Genomic DNA, 16,983 nt, shown 5'->3' with positions numbered 1-16,983 from the left:
GGATTTTGTTGTTTTCTTCCTGCGTTATTTCTTCCATCAAGTTAGTCTAACAGCAATGAGCAGGCTGTCCACAGAAAATAAATTACCTGTTTAACCTAGGAAGAGGTGGTAATGAAATGTTCAGGAGGATCCCTCAGCTTTCTTTCTCAAATAGGAGAGGTGGATCATCTTTTCTGGAAATGGTCTAAAATTAATGTTAGTAATATTATCTAGTATGTATTCATTTGAATGAGATCCATATGGCCTCATCTCTCATTGAATAAATGGCCAATAATCATCTTTTTTTTTAACTTTGCATTTTATTTTCCCATTAAAAGTTACATAGATACACTAAAAGCCCATGCAGTCATTAAATTATGATGCAGAAGAATAGTAAAGATCTGAAACTCCCAAGTGTAATACAATAAACTTCACAGAAAGGAGAAAGGAATGTCCCAACACAGAGTTAAAAGTACTACCGACCAAACCAGTCAGGTTAACTAGTGAGCAGTTCAGGCAAATAACAGCACATCTGGAACAAATTCATCCCTTGGTGTAATTAGTCCTATTGTCTTTAAGGAGGTGACATATGATGATGAGCAATTGCTGTCCTCCAATTTCATGTGGCATTTAAGGCAAGCAGGTGAATTCTTTTGTGCAAGAAAGAGAGAGAGATGCTCCTATGCTGCAAGCAACCTCAGTTTCCCAAGCACCCAATTCAGGATGTGTTCCCCAATTTTTAATGCTACCCAAAGCACATGATCAGATCCAGTAGGGAAAAATAAGTCTAAATGCACTGAGTGAGAAGTATAATGCACAACATCTTTTGGGGTGAGATTTTCAAGCATGCCTAAGAGATTTAGGCAGAAGTCCCACAGAATTTAAGCTCCTGTCATTAAATTGCTTCTAAAATCCTGTCCTTGGAAACTAAAAGTAGCACTTACAAGATGACTGGAGTTGAGCAAGATTTATGTTGTGCATGTGTTAGTTGCAGGTTGTGAACATGTAGAAATAAGATTAGCTGATTTTGCTATTTAATATCTTTGCTCAAAACTATGTCCTGGAGTAACTAAACATTTTAAACAATATGCCTATTTTTTCCACAAAAAAGCAATAGCTCATTTCTTGGGTTGACTCCTGATCCTGCCTGCTCAAAAGTAACAACAAATGAAATTAAAGAAGAAGATTTCAAGAACCCCACAGAGATAGCCCAATACCTTTAAACATTTCAATGATTAACACAAAAGCAATTATACAGCTGCATAATCCCCACAGCTGTTTATTTGATTAGCAATAATGTGGCAGCTGTGTAATTGCAATACTTACATAGAAATTAGTCCACATCTGTACTATTAATATTGTAAAGAAGATATAATATATAGGTAGGTAGAATTTTGTTTTATTTCCTCATTTGCTTCTTGAAGAAAGCTGGGTCCATTTTAATTTACATTGGAAATACAAGTAATAATTCTGCCTTATTAAATTTACAATATTGAACCAGACCCTCAGCTGTGTAAATTAGTGTAATCCACTGAAGTTATGCCAGTTTACACCACCTAAAGATTTGCTCTCATGATTATAAATTAATTTTGTTACTACAATGCATTAATGCACAAACATTAATAAATAATAATAATTTATAGAACCTATTTAGGATTTTAAATGAGTAGAGCACATTAGAGACATTAACTGATTAACTGAAACTTTCATCATATGCCTGAAAATAGTTCTTTTCTAATTAACTGATCTTAATATTTCTTGCTGGATTTTCAAAGGAGTCCAAGAGAATTATGTACACAAATCCTATGGTGATTCAATGGGATTTGGAAATCTGAATTCCTTAGGCTCCTATCAAAATCCCAATCTCTGTAATTTGTGGAGGCCAAAATCAGGCAATATACAAAAAGATCAATGAATGGAATGGATACATTCTGAAAAGAAAGCCACATGATAAATGCATCTTATATGTGTGAATGGAGCCCAAATGTTTATAGTTTGTCCCCTGTTGAAACATCCATCCAATTCACTGACATTGCTTCTCATCTCTTGTATTTTAGGCTTGATCTTCTAAGCACTTCTTCCTACGGAGTACGCATGTACAAGAACCATAGGGAGTCTCCACTGGGACCAGAACCTGAACATAAATGACATATACATAAATAACTCTTCTCCAGCTGGAGTATCCATTAACTTCAGAGGTATCATAGAACTGAAATCAATATTCATTAGAATCTGAGGGCACTCAACCCCATCATAAGATCAAGCCCACAGGGACTATTCATGACGTTATTGAAGTCAATGGGAGATTTGCTATGGACGTAAATGGGAGCAGGAGCAGACCTATATTGGCTATTTAAAGAATGCCAGGATAAGAGTAGTGAGGGAAGGGGACTCAGACCTGAAGAAAACAGAGAACAAGGGAAGACTAATCCATTCCTCTATCAACAGTGGCAATCATAAAATCAAATAGCCTGATTATCTTCTCACTTATACCCGGTTTGCATCAGTGTAACTCCATCAGGTCGGCTCCTCAGCTGGACCTGGGCAGCACAAGAGCCACTGAGGGAAAGGTGTATACATGTTTTACAGCACCTTCCATCCTTGCCCCCCACAAAATTCGTGAGTTGTGCCCAGTTCTAACTTGTTCCCAGCTGCAACAAAATACACTGGTCTACAATTTTTGAGAAGTCATCTGCTTCAGAGATAAAATGTGCTATTTATTATGTATTTTGATGTGCTGAATTCAAATATGACAATTAAAACAACTGATTGGCTACTGTTTCTAAGATATTTAAGTTTTTACATTTTATGTCTATGAATATTGTGTAGATAGTAGAGTTTTAATCATAAATTGTAAACCTAGGTCTTTTCATGTGTTTGTGGTTGCTTTACATGATAATATTTCACCTGTCCTGTTTATGTAACACTTTAAAAATCAGCAAAAGAGTTATATAAATAAAATTTATTATGAAACAAAAGGCAAAAAACTATTATGTACATAGTTTAGTCCTATTCAGTGTCTACTCGGCGCTTCTTGTATTCATTAAATGGAGCATCTCTTGTCACTGTCCAGCAATAGTATGCAAGCATTGATGGGCTCCATTTGCCCTGATAGCGTTTCTCCATTGTTGCAATGTCCTGGTGAAATCGCTCGCCATGCTCGTCGCTCACTGCTCCGCAGTTTGGTGGAAAAAAATCTAGATGAGAGTGCAAAAAATGTATCTTTAGTGACATGTTGCAACCAAGGCTTTTGTATGCCTTGAGGAGGTTTTCCACCAACAACCTGTAGTGTCTGCCTTGTTGTTTCCGAGAAAATGTATTGCCACTAACTGGAAGGCTTTCCATGCCGTCTTTTCCTTGCCACGCAGTGCATGGTCAAATGCATCATCTCGAAGAAGTTCACAAATCTGAGGACCAACAAAGACACCTTCCTTTATCTTAGCTTCACTTAACCTTGGAAATTTTCCACGGAGGTACTTGAAAGCTGCTTGTGTTTTGTCAATGGCCTTGACAAAGTTCTTCATCAGACCCAGCTTGATGTGTATGGGTGGTAACAAAATCTTCCTTGATTCAACAAGTGGTGGATGCTGAACACTTTTCCTCCCAGGCTCCAATGACTGTCGGAGTGGTCAATCTTTCTTGATGTAGTAGGAATCTCTTGCACGACTATCCCATTCGCAGAGAAAACAGCAGTACTTTGTGTATCCAGTCTGCAGACCAAGCAAGAGAGCAACAACCTTCAAATTGCCACAAAGCTGCCACTGATGTTGGTCATAGTTTATGCACCTCAAAACTTGTTTCATGTTGTCATAGGATTCCTTCATATGGACTGCATGACCAACTGGAATTGATGGCAAAACATTGCCATTATGCAGTAAAACAGCTTTAAGACTGGTCTTTGATGAATCAATGAACAGTCTCCACTCATCTGGATCGTGAACGATGTTGAGGGCTGCCATCACACCATTGATGTTGTTGCAGGCTACAAGATCACCTTCCATGAAGAAGAATGGGACAAGATCCTTTTGACAGTCACGGAACATGGAAACCCTAACATCACCTGCCAGGAGATTCCACTGCTGTAGTCTGGAGCCCAACAGCTCTGCCTTACTCTTGGGTAGTTCCAAATCCCTGACAAGGTCATTCAGTTCACCTTGTGTTATGAGGTGTGGTTCAGAGGGAGGAGGATGGGAGAAAATGTGGGTCCTGTGACATTGATGGTTCAGGACCAGAAGTTTCATCCTCTTCCTCTTCCTCGTCTGACTCAAGTGAGAATGATTCTGGTGCATCAGGAACCAGTAGTCCTTCTCCGTGGGGTTACTGGGCGTATAGCTGATGGAATGTTTGGATAATGCACAGTCCACTTTCTTCTTTGACACACCTTTCCCAACTGGAGGCACATGCAGAAGTAACAATTGCTGGTATGATCTGTTGGCTCTCTCCAAATCATTGGCACTGAAAAAGGCATAGATTTCCTTTTCCTGTTCAACCACTGGCGAAGATTTGTGGCACGAGTGATGCAGCATATGTGTGGGGCCCACCTCTTGTCCTGATCTCCAATTTTGCAGCCAAAATAAAGGTGATAGGCTTTCTTAATCATAGTGGTTATACTGCACTTTTGTGATGCAAAAGTCACTTCACCACAAACATAGCAGAAGTTATCTGCACTGTTCACACAAGTATGAGGCATCTCTGCTCACTTTGGCTAAACAGAAATGTGTCCCTTTGCAAAATCAAACACTGACAAATAAGAGAGCACGACACTGTATGATTTCTAGAGCTGATATAGGGCAATTTGTTCAGCAGAGTGTTCATTATGATTGCATCATCCATGACTTCTAGGAATAACATGATGCAATTCAAATCATGTATGACACAATACCAGCTTCAGATTGCATCATTCATTGTTTTGCCTAAAAAGCAAGTATTGTCCAAACCCAGTCATAGATTTATTCATAGATCCAGTCAAAGATGTATTTTAGTCATTTCTGGTTTAAATTGAGATCCCCTCCCTTTATAACTCACTTATCCTCCGCTATTCCCAAGTCAAGGGTCGTATATACTGATCCAATAGCATATCTTGAAAACTAGAGCCAATCAACAATTTTAAGCATCATTTTCGTTCTCAGTGACCCAGAATTAGTAAAGCTGGACTATATTTATTTCAGAAGCATTTTGCCTGTAGAGCAGTGATATCAGAGGGGTGTTCTGGCAGCTGGGGAGTTCTGGAAAAAATTCATAGATACCAAGACAAGAAGGGACCATTGTGATAATCTAGTCTGACCTCCTGCACAACACAGGCCGTAGCACTTCCCCAAAATAATTCCTAGAGCAGATCTTTTCAAAAACATCCACTCTTGATTCAACAATTGTCAGCAATGGAGAATCCACCATGACCCTTGGTAAATTGTTCCTATGGTTAATTACCCTCACTGTTATAAATTTACACCTTATTTCCACTCTGAATTTGTCTAGTTCAACTTCTAGCCACTGGGTTGTGTTATACCTTTCTCTGCTAGACTGAAGAGCCCGCTATTAAATATTTGTTTCCTATGTAAATACTTGTAGACTGTAATCAAGTCACCACTTAACTTTGTCTTTGTTAAGCTAAATAGATTGAGCCCTTTGAGTTCATGGGTATGTCTACACTACAGCTTATGTTGGCATAATTTATGACACTCAGGGGTGTGAATAAACCATGCCGACAGAAGCACTCATCCCCCTGACATCGTTTCTGATGTTCATGGAGGTTTTATTATGCTGATGGGAGAGCTCTCTCCCTTTGGCATAGAGCATCTTCACCAGACATGCTGCAGCAGCACAGTTGCACCGCTGCAGTGCTGTACGTGTAGACATGGCCTCTTTCTTTAAGGCATGTTTTCTAATTCTTTAATAATTCTCAAGGCTCTTTTAGGAACCCTCCCCAATTTATCATTATCCTTCTTTAATTGTGGGCACTGGAACTGGACACAGCATTCCAGCAGTGGTCACACCACTGCCAAACACAGAGGTAATGTAAGAACATAAGAACGACCATATTGGCTCAGACCAAAGGTCCATCTAGACCAATATCCTGTCTTCCAATGGTGGCCAATGCCAGGTGCTTCAGAGGGAATGAACAGAGCAGGTAATCATCAAGTGATCCATCCCCTGTCGCCCATTCCCAGCTTCTGGCAAACAGAGGTTAGGGACACCACCCCTGCCCATCCTAGCTAATAGACATTGATTGACCTATCCTCCATGAATTTATCTAATTCTTTTTTGAACCCTGTGTTAGTCTTGGCCTTCACAATATCCTCTGGCAAAGAGTTCCACAGGTTGACTATGCATTGTGAAGAAATGCTTCCTTTTGTTTGTTTTAAACCTGCTGCCTATTAAATATAACCTCTCTACTACTCAAGATTCCCCTGTTTAGGCATCCCAGGATTGCATTAGCTTTTTTGGCCACAGTGTCGCACTGAGAGCTCATGTTCAGCTGATTATCCACCACAACCACCAAATCTTTTTTCAGAGACATTGTTTCCCAGGAATCCTCCATCCTGTAAATATGTCCTACATTATTTGTTCCTAGATGTATACATTTATGTTTAGTCATATTAAAATGCATATTGTTTGCTTGCGCCCAGTTTACCAAGCGATCCAGATTGCTCTGAATTAGTGTTCTGTCCTCTTCATTATTTGCAATTCCCCCAATTTTTGAATCATCTGGAAACTATCAGTGGTGATTTTATGTTTTCTTCCAAGTCATTGATAAAAATGTTAAATAGTGTAAGGCCAAGAACTGATCCCTGTGGGACTCCACCAGAAACAGAGTGACTCAGTCAAGATTCCTTGTTTATAACTGCATTTTGAGACCTATCAGTTAGTACTGCAGTACTCTGGCCACACCCCCGTTCCTTCACCAGTCAATACACTGGCCCTACATCACCAGAGGGAATGCATAGGAAGCCAGTTAAACTAGTTTTTATGGCCCCTTTGCAAGACCAGAGCAGTACAAATGAGCCACACTGGGGTCAGGAATTGGCTTGCTGACCTCAATGGCTTTACTTTCAATTTACAGCAGTATAAGTGAGAAGAGACTGAACTTTATGGGATAGGGACAGAGAGACTTCCCTGTCCCCACCCTTAGCCTCATATTGTGATGATTGATCCCTTAATTCTATAATACATACATTATCTGGGTACTGTGCCTGTTGCAGTGGATTCAGTTTTTTAGATGATTCTGTACATTTAATATTTTAAACATCTCCTCACCTCCTTTTCATTGGCCAATCCCAGTTTCTTCAAGTCTGTGACAAAATAGTGAATGTTGTTCAAGATGACTTCAGTCTCCTCTATCTGAAACCATAAAAATGGTGTCCACAATTTGTCACAGTACTTTCAAACATGACAACCTAACAAATTTTTCATTTGTTGTAAAGAAAAACAATTGACGGATCACAAAAGGAAGGGGAGCGCAGAGGATAAAATAGACCCATTTTAGAAACACTTGAACATTATTCTATAGCATTTTTTCCTTTTCTTTCTGAGCCTACTCCTGTTAAATGCTGAGTGCCCTTCACTTCCATTTCCTTGACAGGAAGTGCTCTGCACATCAGCCGGTTGGTATTTTGTGTGCTTTCTCAGTTTTCAAAAATGGCTAGCTGCATTTTCAGGCAGTTTCATGTTTTACTTAGTTTATCTAGACCAATTAACGTATAACTCACATAGGCTCAGCCTGAGCTTCTCAGTGGACCACACTACTGTATTTATTTTATGAGCTAAATATTAAATGGTGAAAAAGATACCTGAGGAACTCTCGCCAGGATAAGCATCTGAATATCATTCACAGTCTTCTGGTAAGAGGGTGAGTATTCCCCACAGTCAGGTGGCCCAGAAAATGCCTCAAGGACACTCTCGTGAACAATATCCCTTAAAAATATTGTATAAAAGTAAAGATCTAAAATTACCGATGAAGCATTTTATTAATTGCCGTTATGCTTGTCTTTTGTTTCTCTCTAATATTTTGTTTGGTTATTATTGTAGTTTTCTGCATCTTCCTAATACCAGATATAACACAAGGTTTATACTAAGCCCACTCCCCTGCCACTTCCCCCAGTTTCTCCCCAGCCTCTCTACCCCCAATCTTACAATTCTGCAAATAAGCATTTTATTTAAGGTATTTAACAAATTTGATGCAACTTCATATTTTGCAGAGGTGTTCTGTATTCAAATACAAACTACCCAGATCATCAGCTGGTGTAAATTGACACAACTCCACATTGGAGCTATGCCAGTTTACACCAACTGACAATCTACCACTCAGAGCCTTATTTTCAGAAACACTTGAACACTCACAACTTCAGCTGAAGTCAATGGAGCTGTGAAAATCAGGCCCAGAAAATTTAAATAAGGCAGTTTTAATTGTAACAAAAAGCAAACTGCGGTTGCGTTTTGGGCACAGTCTGTGCAGTGCCTACTGCATGTGGAAGGTTTTTGGTTTGTTTCTTTAGAGGGACTCTAGGATAATACATTTGCCAGCAAACATAATTCAATTCAGTACGTACCATACACAATCAAAGTCAATATCTTGGCACTCGCCATAGCACCACTTGCAGAATAGTTCTGCACTTAAAACCCTATCGGTCGTCTCAGGCAGTGTGGTGTATTTGTCCCTGTGGAAGCCTTCAAAACCAGACTGTGTTGTTTTCTTAAGTTTCAGATCTTTAATTCCAGAAGAAATAAGTGGACAACCTGTGATCCAAAAATATCAGAAAAAAAAGATGAGCTCCTGTTCATGCGGGAAGATGGAAACTCTTTGGCAGGGGGAGAGGTCAGTTCCAGAGCCATACAGCATTCACCCCAAGCTGCAATTGTATGCATTTGTGTGATACTTAGGTAGTGTTAAAAATTATTTTCTACACACACTTAGGTAGCTGAGATCCAACTTCTAAACATTAGAAGTTAGCATTTGATCCTGAAAGGTGCTAAGCCCTAACTCTAAGGAGAGGCACTCTCCTGATCCAAGCCCCATTAAAGTCAATAAGAAGATCATATCTATCTCAATACCACTCCGATTTCTTGACTTTTTAATTTGAGAAGATTTTTTGAATGAGAGGAAACTTAAGGAGTTTGGCTTGTTTAGCCTAACAAAACAAAGGATGAAGGGAGATATGACCACTCTTTATAAATACATCAGAGGGATAAACACCAGGGAGGGAGATGAGTTATTTAAGTTAAGGGCCAATGTTGGTGCAATGGATATAAATTGGACAAGAACAAGTTTAGGTTTGAAATTTGATGAAGGTTTCTAACCTTCAGTGCTTTCCAAGTGGTGTAGTGAGGGCAAAAAAACCTAACTTATTTTAAGACTGCACTACAACAAGTATAGGGAGTGGAAGGTATGATAGCATTGCTTGCAACGGCATATGGCCCATCTGCAACTGCTATTAGCAAATATCTCCAATGACCAGATATGGGAGGGGAGGGCTCTGAGTTATTACAGAGAATTCTTTCCCAGGCCTCTGCATGCTCAGGATCTAACTGATCATTTCAGGACTTCAGTGACTCAGCCAGAGTTCATGGGTCTGCTACAGGAGTGGGTGGTGAGGTTCTATGGGCCTGCAATCTGCAGGAGGTCAGACTAGATTATCATGATCATCCCTTCTGGCCTTAAAGTCTATGAGTCTGTGACCACCCTGGGATGTTTCAGATGTCTAATCCTTTTGATTATGTTTTGTTTCACTATAGAACTAAGATTTTTCTGAGCAAGAGAAGCTGGTTCTTTATTTGATCTCAGGTAACAATTAAACCTCTTTCAGGTTGATCTCTCATAAGGCTTTCCGTTTAGCCCTGGTCTACACTGGGGGGTTGAGGGGTCGATCTAAATTACGCAACATCAGCTACATGAATAATGTAGCTGAAGTTAACATACTTAGATTGACTTACCATGGTGTCTTCACCGTGGTGTGTCAACTGCTGCCGCTCGCCCATCGACTCTGCCTGCACCTCTCGCGGCGCTGGAGTACAGATGCTCCCTGACTTATGCAAGCATTCCGTTCTGGAACGCCGTGTGTAACTTGAATTTTGCGTTAAGTCGAGGATGTATACCCGACAATTATATGCAGAAAAAAAAAGCTTAGGGAACTTACGAAACTTTTTCTGTAAGTGCGGATTTGCATAAGTCAGGTTTGCGTGACCAAGGGAGCGTCTGTACAGGAGTCAACAGGAAAGCACTTGGGGGTTGATTTATCGCATCTAGACTAGACACGATAAATCGATCCCTGCAAGACCAATCGCTGCACGCCGATCCAGAGGGTAGTGTAGACATACCCTAAGATACTTAAGAATTATCACTAGTGACAGTTGAGAGGTATTTCATTTTTTTAAGCCCTGGAGAAGCACATGCCCCACATACATAGCAATATGACATATGTAAAGCATGCAACACCAACCTTGAAACTACACCAAGATGTCTCCAAAACTGAGACGCTACAGGTCCAAAAGGGAGTCTGTTCTTCTAAACCAGATAAGGATAAATTTCTTTCTGCTGCTAGGGACTGGATGGCTCAGGGCAATGGCAATGGGGTATAGTATCTGAAGGGTGCTTACACTCTGAAAAATGATTGTGTAAAAGTCGCATTGTGAGTAGGGGATGGTTGGAAGTTTTCCATCAAAACTGTTTTTGACAGATAATTGAGTTTTCAACCAAACAAAATACTGAGATTTTGTTGCACCATTTTTGCAGAAAAACAAACATATGTTTTTGTGTCGGGTTTTTTTGGGGGGTTGTTATTGTTTGGGGGGGTTGTTTGTTTTCTAAAATTTGACATTTTTGTATAAAAATAACAACTCACCTATTCTAATCATGAGGTCTATTTTTATTCTATCTCGGTGATTTTCACATTATCTATCATCTTAAATTCATTACAATAATGTCTCAGCTCCTATGCGATGTTTATCAATACCCTATTTTATGCTACTATTCTCTCCAGTGGGCTTGGTGCCAACTAGATGGGACAGAACACCACACTCAGGAGGGTTACATACTTCCCCTAGCTGAGGAAGTGTGTCCCGAGCTTCAGAGACTTCCCAGTTGAAATCCTGAATGAGCCCCCACTTCTAATACCAGCAGACCCCGGTTGTCGGCAGGTGGGATCAAACCTGGGGCCTCTGGAGCTTAGTGCATGAGCTTCTACTGCATGAGCTAAAAGCCACATGGCTGTTAGCTAAGGCTGTAGAGCAAACTCGTTAATCTCTCTCTCTCGCTCTCTTTCTCTCAGTAGTTTTGGTGCCACTACATCGGACAGAACACCACACCCAGGAGATGTGTGGGTTACACAATCACTGCCCAGGTGGCTGTGGCCACAAGAAAAGCCCCTGGTAGCCGCATGGCCAATTTCTTTCCGGGTCTAACAAAACTGTGAAACAGGAAAGAGATTGGATGTTTCATAGGATTGGTAATGGGCTACAGAGCCTTTTATCTCTTGGTTACAAGTTTGAATCCTGCCTCAGTCATCAGCAATTAAGGGTTGCTACCATCTGGTGGTGGTTGTTCTGTACAGGGCTGGCGGGCGCCTAGGGCGCCAGGATTCGGGGGGCGGCATTTTGTGCACTCCCCACGGGGCGCACGGGAGCTTCCGGTTCCGCTCCCGTCGTGCCGCCAAAGAAGGACCTTCTGCCGACGTGCCGTAGAAAACAGCGGCAGGCAATTGACCAGCTCAATGACTGCCGCTGTCACCTACGACATTTCGGCGGAGGGTCCTTCTTCGGCAGCACGATGGGAGTGGAACCGGAAGCTCCCGCGCGCCCCGTGGGGAGCGCACAAAATGCCACCCCCCGAATTCTGCCCAGGGCGCCAGAAACCCTGGCGCCGCTCCTGGTTCTGTAGTTAAGGAGTCTGTTGTTAGTATTTGTATCAGAGTAGTGCCTAGAAACTGTAGTCCCATTGTGCTTCACACTATAGTGATTTCAGTCCAATTCCCAGCATTACATCCCCATGTCAAGTAAAATACCAACACATTTGGCTCTAACTGGCACTCTTGTTGGCAGACACAGCAATGAACTGGAATTTATACATTCAGATTAGTAGTCAGACACATAATATCCTAATTGACACATGCAAATGCAGCCTTAAATCCTGCATTTCTTGAGCATTCCAAAACTCTGACTGAAGTCAATGGACATTTTGGTTATGCAAGAAATGGAGCATTTGTATGCACACATTTGAATGTTTACACATGAAAAATTGCTTGCACAGAGGTATGGTTGCAATTTTAGAGGTTAGGCTGAGTTCCTTCTGACAGTTGGGCCTGATTTGTAATGCTGAAATTGCATCTTTTTAAAAATAAAGCCAGGGCATATCCACGGGGCTTTGCAGTGTTAATGCAAACGAGGCAGTTGGACTTAAATTTTCTGTCTTTGGATGAATATTGACTGTTAGAGTAATACTAATAGTCAAATTGTAGGCTATACTACAGTGTATTAGTTGAAGCAGCTTATTTTCAGAAGACAGTTAAGTCCTGTATAAGTATTAGTGCTTTGTGGACAATTGTAATTATTATGTGTTTAGGAGAACTCTATAAATAGAAGTCTGGATCCCACATTACTTGCTCACCCATGATTCTGTGAACAAGGACACAGAATCAGATCCATAGTAAAAACTTATGTGCCGCTTTCTTTGTTTCAGCGCTACAAGGAACCTTTGACTGTGTCCTAAGCCCTTTAACTCCTGCTACTATCCCTAAACCTGTCTGTTTTGAATCAACAGAGACATTAAGGAAGAAGTAATAATGCTGCTGGAAAATTATAAATTATTTACTCACCATCCTGACACCGTTCAACTTCACAAAAGCGAATTCCTTCAGGAACAAAGATAAAGGAATGGGCATGGGGAACTCCATTCTACAGATTAAAAACACAGATGTAAGTAAAACTGCAGTGCACTGTAGTATAACTTTTAAAAAATGAACTGAGAGAAACAATTATCCAGAATATATGTGCTGCCTTATACTAGCATTTTTATATACCTGTTCTAGACGCCGCCATGGTGCCTCTTGAATATAGGCCTTGACGTACACCACATGGCAATATGATGAAATGAAGTAGTTGCAGATATCCAGGGCAAATTGTTCTATAGTTTCAATCTAAGAAAACAAATAACCAGTTACATAATGTATATTGAAATACAGGTCCAGATCACTGTAAATGTTGTGGATAAAAATGGATTTTGTGGCCGATATGGATGCCATTCAATTCTGGGTGTATAAAGACAATGTCAAACACCTGAGCACAATGCAATAGGAGCTAAAAAGTCATATTTTGTCAGAGATCCCTTATGCCTTACATAAAGTAGGATTCACACCAAGGAAAGGACAGAGCAAGCTAGAATCACTGAATTGAAAAAAGTCACTACTAGATTCTTACCCTTAGAAGATACAATGTCAAAACACTCTGGGTGGGTACTCTGATTCAGTAATAAGAACTGAACAAGGATAAAAGCTAAAGATGGGGTTTCATTAATTAGACTGAGAACTTGGTACATAGTGTGACATAATTAGGCTATATAGAATGAGGACATTAAAAGACTAGCTGATTAAACTAAACTGAGGGTAGTGATACTTACCTTCTTTGTAAAGCACTTTGCGATCTACTATGACTATATAAGAGCTAAGTTTTTTTTTTATTATTATTATTTATTATTTTATTAAAGAGCGCACCAGCTGTCCTATTACAAAGGTACCCGTAACCCGAAGACAGGTGTGAAAACAGTGCTGGCTTTATCAGACAAAAGTCTGTCCGAAAACTAACGAGGGGTCCAAATTCCAATATTCATATCCAGAATTGGATTCATACTTTTCCAAATTTCAGGGGTATCAGACACTGGGGATCTGGCCTGATCAAATGCAAAAAACATTCATGATAAGAGATGTCAGCCAAGCCTAAAAATGTCTTCAATATATAAAATATAGATTATTCACATTTGTGCACCAAATACTAGATGAGAAAGTCTATGTTCTGTATAAAGAATTAGTACTGGAAAAAGAAAAAACCCAGTTCAAAATCTTGACAGGAACCTCAGTGCCAAACTGGAAAGCAGACAGAGGAAGAAAAACAGATGAAGGAGTAGGCATTTTGATCTCACCCAAACTCTCTTCACCTTTTGCCTAGAGAAGAGCTTGTGGAACTGGATGAGCTTTGGAAGGGGACAGGACAATGAAAGAGGAGGGAGGATGGTTTGATGTATGATGACAACAGAAAAGTAAGTACAATGATAAATTCCAGGACAACATCACAAATATCAATCTGTACAATACTAAGTAGAAGAGTTTAAAAGAATACCCCGTTGCATTTTGCCAAAGCAATGACGGCGTTCTTCATCGTGTCAGTAGGGATAACAGCAGAATTGTCTCCCTGCGAGTACTCATTGACAGAATCCAGTCTAAGATGTACACAAGCCTCCACTTCTTTAATGCAGTGTTTCTTGCCATCTCTTCTAATGCGAAGAAGCTTAATCATGTTCTTTCCATATTCAGCATTTAAGATTTCCAGATCTTCCTTCTGCAATAAGAACACATGCATTTTCTACTCAGTGGAGATCCCAGTTACAATGGAAGCCAGAGTCTGGCTTAGCTGGATCAAACACCTGTTTCTTTATCAATAAATGGTGATATTTTTATTTTTGTGGTTACCGATGATCATTAAAATAAGTAAAGGCGTGAAATCTTGGCAAGAAGAAAGGAAACATTTTAAGAAGATACTATTATTAGTGTATTTAAGATTTCTATTGCAGTAGTGCCTAAAGATCTCTGCTATTGTGGGCTCTGTTGTGTTGGGGCACTGTACAAACACCCCAAATAATCTGTCTGTAGTGTGGAACAAATGTTCTGTTTGACAAGGGGAGATATAACATACCACTACAGATATTAGGCCTGATGTACCACTGTGTTACTCCTCATATATATATTGGCTGTGACTCCACTGAAATCAGTGATAGGCTGAAATCAATGGAGTTACACCACTATAAAAGGGGAATTACAACATTCCTGAATGAGGCCCATTATTCATTATTTATTTTATTTTGTTTTACTACTACTACTACTATTGTAGTAGGGCCCAGGGACCCCAATCCTAGAACAGGACCCCACTGTACTGGACACTGTGCAAACACATTAAAAAAAAGACGGCCCCTGCCCCAAAGAGTTTACAATCTAAGTATAAGAGAAGAAAATTAATTAATTCAACAAATGGGGGAGAACAAGGAAACAATCAGACTGTGATGGAGTGTACGAACCCCACCCTGGCCTGGAAGGGGTTAAAGGACAGCACTGGGCCCAGGTAGCCCTGCCCCTCCAGCCCTGCATGCTCCAGCTGGAGGCAGGGTTGAAAAGGGAGCAACCCAGCTCAGAAGGGGGAGGCTGTGGAGGAAGACAGACCTACCTGGAAGGCTCCTGACAAATGTGCCAGAGAAGTCCCCCTGAGGGAACAGGGCTATATTTCAGCCCAGTTGGGGCTGACAGTTTGGTTTCTTTTTCTTTTTACCTTATCTGGGGCCAGAAGCCTAGAGAGGAAAGCAGTAGTAGGAAGTGACCCAACTGAAGTGCTGTGCTGTAACTGCTCTGTGTAGATCCTGCTAGAATGAACTAAAAGGCACCTATTTCACGTTAATATATTCCTGTCGGACACATGACTACACAATATTTGCTGAGTGGCTCTGGATTTGTTTCCCTGTAGATGAAATCACAGTCTGTCCCTCACCCTGGAGAGCCAAGCCACATCACTGGCCCAGATCTGCACTAACATTTTCTGGCTTGCCCCTGAAAATTCATGAATTCAACCAGCTGAAAGGTGTCAAAATCCTTCTAAACCTCTCCCCATATTTGTAAAACAACAAAATATAAGCAGAAGCAATAGCATTCTTGCATTATTTCAAAGCTATTAACTCCCTGGGACCCACTTATTTCTTCTGCATGGATTTCCTTCCTTTCAGTTATATATTTGGAGAGTGAAATGTGATTACTGAAATCTGATTGCATTTCATTGTAACTAACCTTATCATTGCGTTATGACTAACTGCAAAATGATCATTGGTTTACAAAGCACTAATTTCCTATGATCAAAGTGAGCATGCTAGCTGTGTTCTTATGGCAAGCCTCCGGGAGTCAAGTGCCTTTACAGCAACACTGGCAGCACCCAGGTTACAGTGAGTTGTTGTGAAAGTAATGGACACTGAAACGAACCCTCTCCGGATGTATCCAAGGTGAGGCGTATTCACAGGCAATATGGAGAGTTTCAGAGTGTGGGAAAGTGCTGTTATTTTGTTCTGTGATTTAAGAGAGGATGTCATCTCCTGGGTCTCTATCACTTGCAGCTGTCAATCCAGAACTGGCAGCAATAACACTGGCAACAAGTGTTTTCAGTATTAAATGACTAAAATGATGAATTAGATAATGCACTTTGACCCTGAAAAGTGCTAAGTATTATTATTATTTATATATCTAAACACAGACTTTAGCAACGGAACAAGCACCTTTAAAACCACTGATTGTCAAAGATAAACAACCAATTTTAAAAAGAAGAGAAAAGAGTAATTTGTTGTAGATTATTCCAGTGCTCTGTTTGTACAGACATTATATACTCAGACAAACTGGGCCCTGATCCTGCTAACACTTAAGTACGTGTTTAACTTCAGGCACATGGTTAGTGCTACTGAAGTCAATATAAATATCAAGTTAAATATTAGAACATTATTCTTAGTTTTCCCAATCCTTCCACCATTTTTCCCCTCTAAAACCCTCAAGCCACAAAATATACTGAAATTAGGAGGGGGGAATTCCTTCTCCCTTTACAGTGTAGAGATTCACCAAAGTCCCAGATGAATCCAGCTACTCCTCCAGTCTAGTGAACTCCCTGTGTGAGGAACTTGACACACACCCCATGTGAAACCAGGGCAGTGTTATTTTTTTTAGAAGGACTAATATCTGGGGAGTAGTTTCACTAAGCCATATTTCAGCCTGCCTCTCACCT

At 40.4% G+C, this 16,983-nt stretch overlaps 1 protein-coding gene and 1 long non-coding RNA gene across 3 annotated transcripts in view; one reads left to right on the top strand and one right to left on the bottom strand.

The window, feature by feature from the left end:
• Positions 1 to 310: 310 nt before the first annotated feature.
• Positions 311 to 16,983, bottom strand: part of LOC120370462 (uricase-like) — a 30,082-nt gene continuing 13,409 nt past the window's right edge. For both annotated transcript variants that reach the window (XM_039485235.1, XM_039485233.1), the window contains exons 2-8: positions 14,299 to 14,517; positions 12,987 to 13,103; positions 12,783 to 12,861; positions 8,526 to 8,712; positions 7,767 to 7,890; positions 7,234 to 7,317; positions 311 to 2,113 (exon numbers count right to left, since the gene is read on the bottom strand). In XM_039485235.1, coding sequence (XP_039341169.1) covers positions 2,033 to 2,113; positions 7,234 to 7,317; positions 7,767 to 7,890; positions 8,526 to 8,712; positions 12,783 to 12,861; positions 12,987 to 13,103; positions 14,299 to 14,517 — 891 coding nt within the window. In that variant the 3' untranslated portion in view covers positions 311 to 2,032. The remainder of the gene's footprint in view (positions 2,114 to 7,233; positions 7,318 to 7,766; positions 7,891 to 8,525; positions 8,713 to 12,782; positions 12,862 to 12,986; positions 13,104 to 14,298; positions 14,518 to 16,983) is intronic.
• LOC120370463 lies at positions 8,722 to 12,876 on the top strand. Its single transcript, XR_005583754.1, has 3 exons — positions 8,722 to 8,791; positions 9,709 to 9,757; positions 12,728 to 12,876. It is a non-coding gene; the product is annotated as an uncharacterized LOC120370463 (long non-coding RNA).

Source organism: Mauremys reevesii, linkage group 8 (genome assembly GCF_016161935.1).
Source record: "Mauremys reevesii isolate NIE-2019 linkage group 8, ASM1616193v1, whole genome shotgun sequence".
In the NCBI taxonomy this organism is placed as follows: domain Eukaryota; kingdom Metazoa; phylum Chordata; order Testudines; family Geoemydidae; genus Mauremys; species Mauremys reevesii.
Note: the sequence above shows the minus strand (reverse complement) of the source record. Positions and strands in the feature narration are given on the sequence as shown.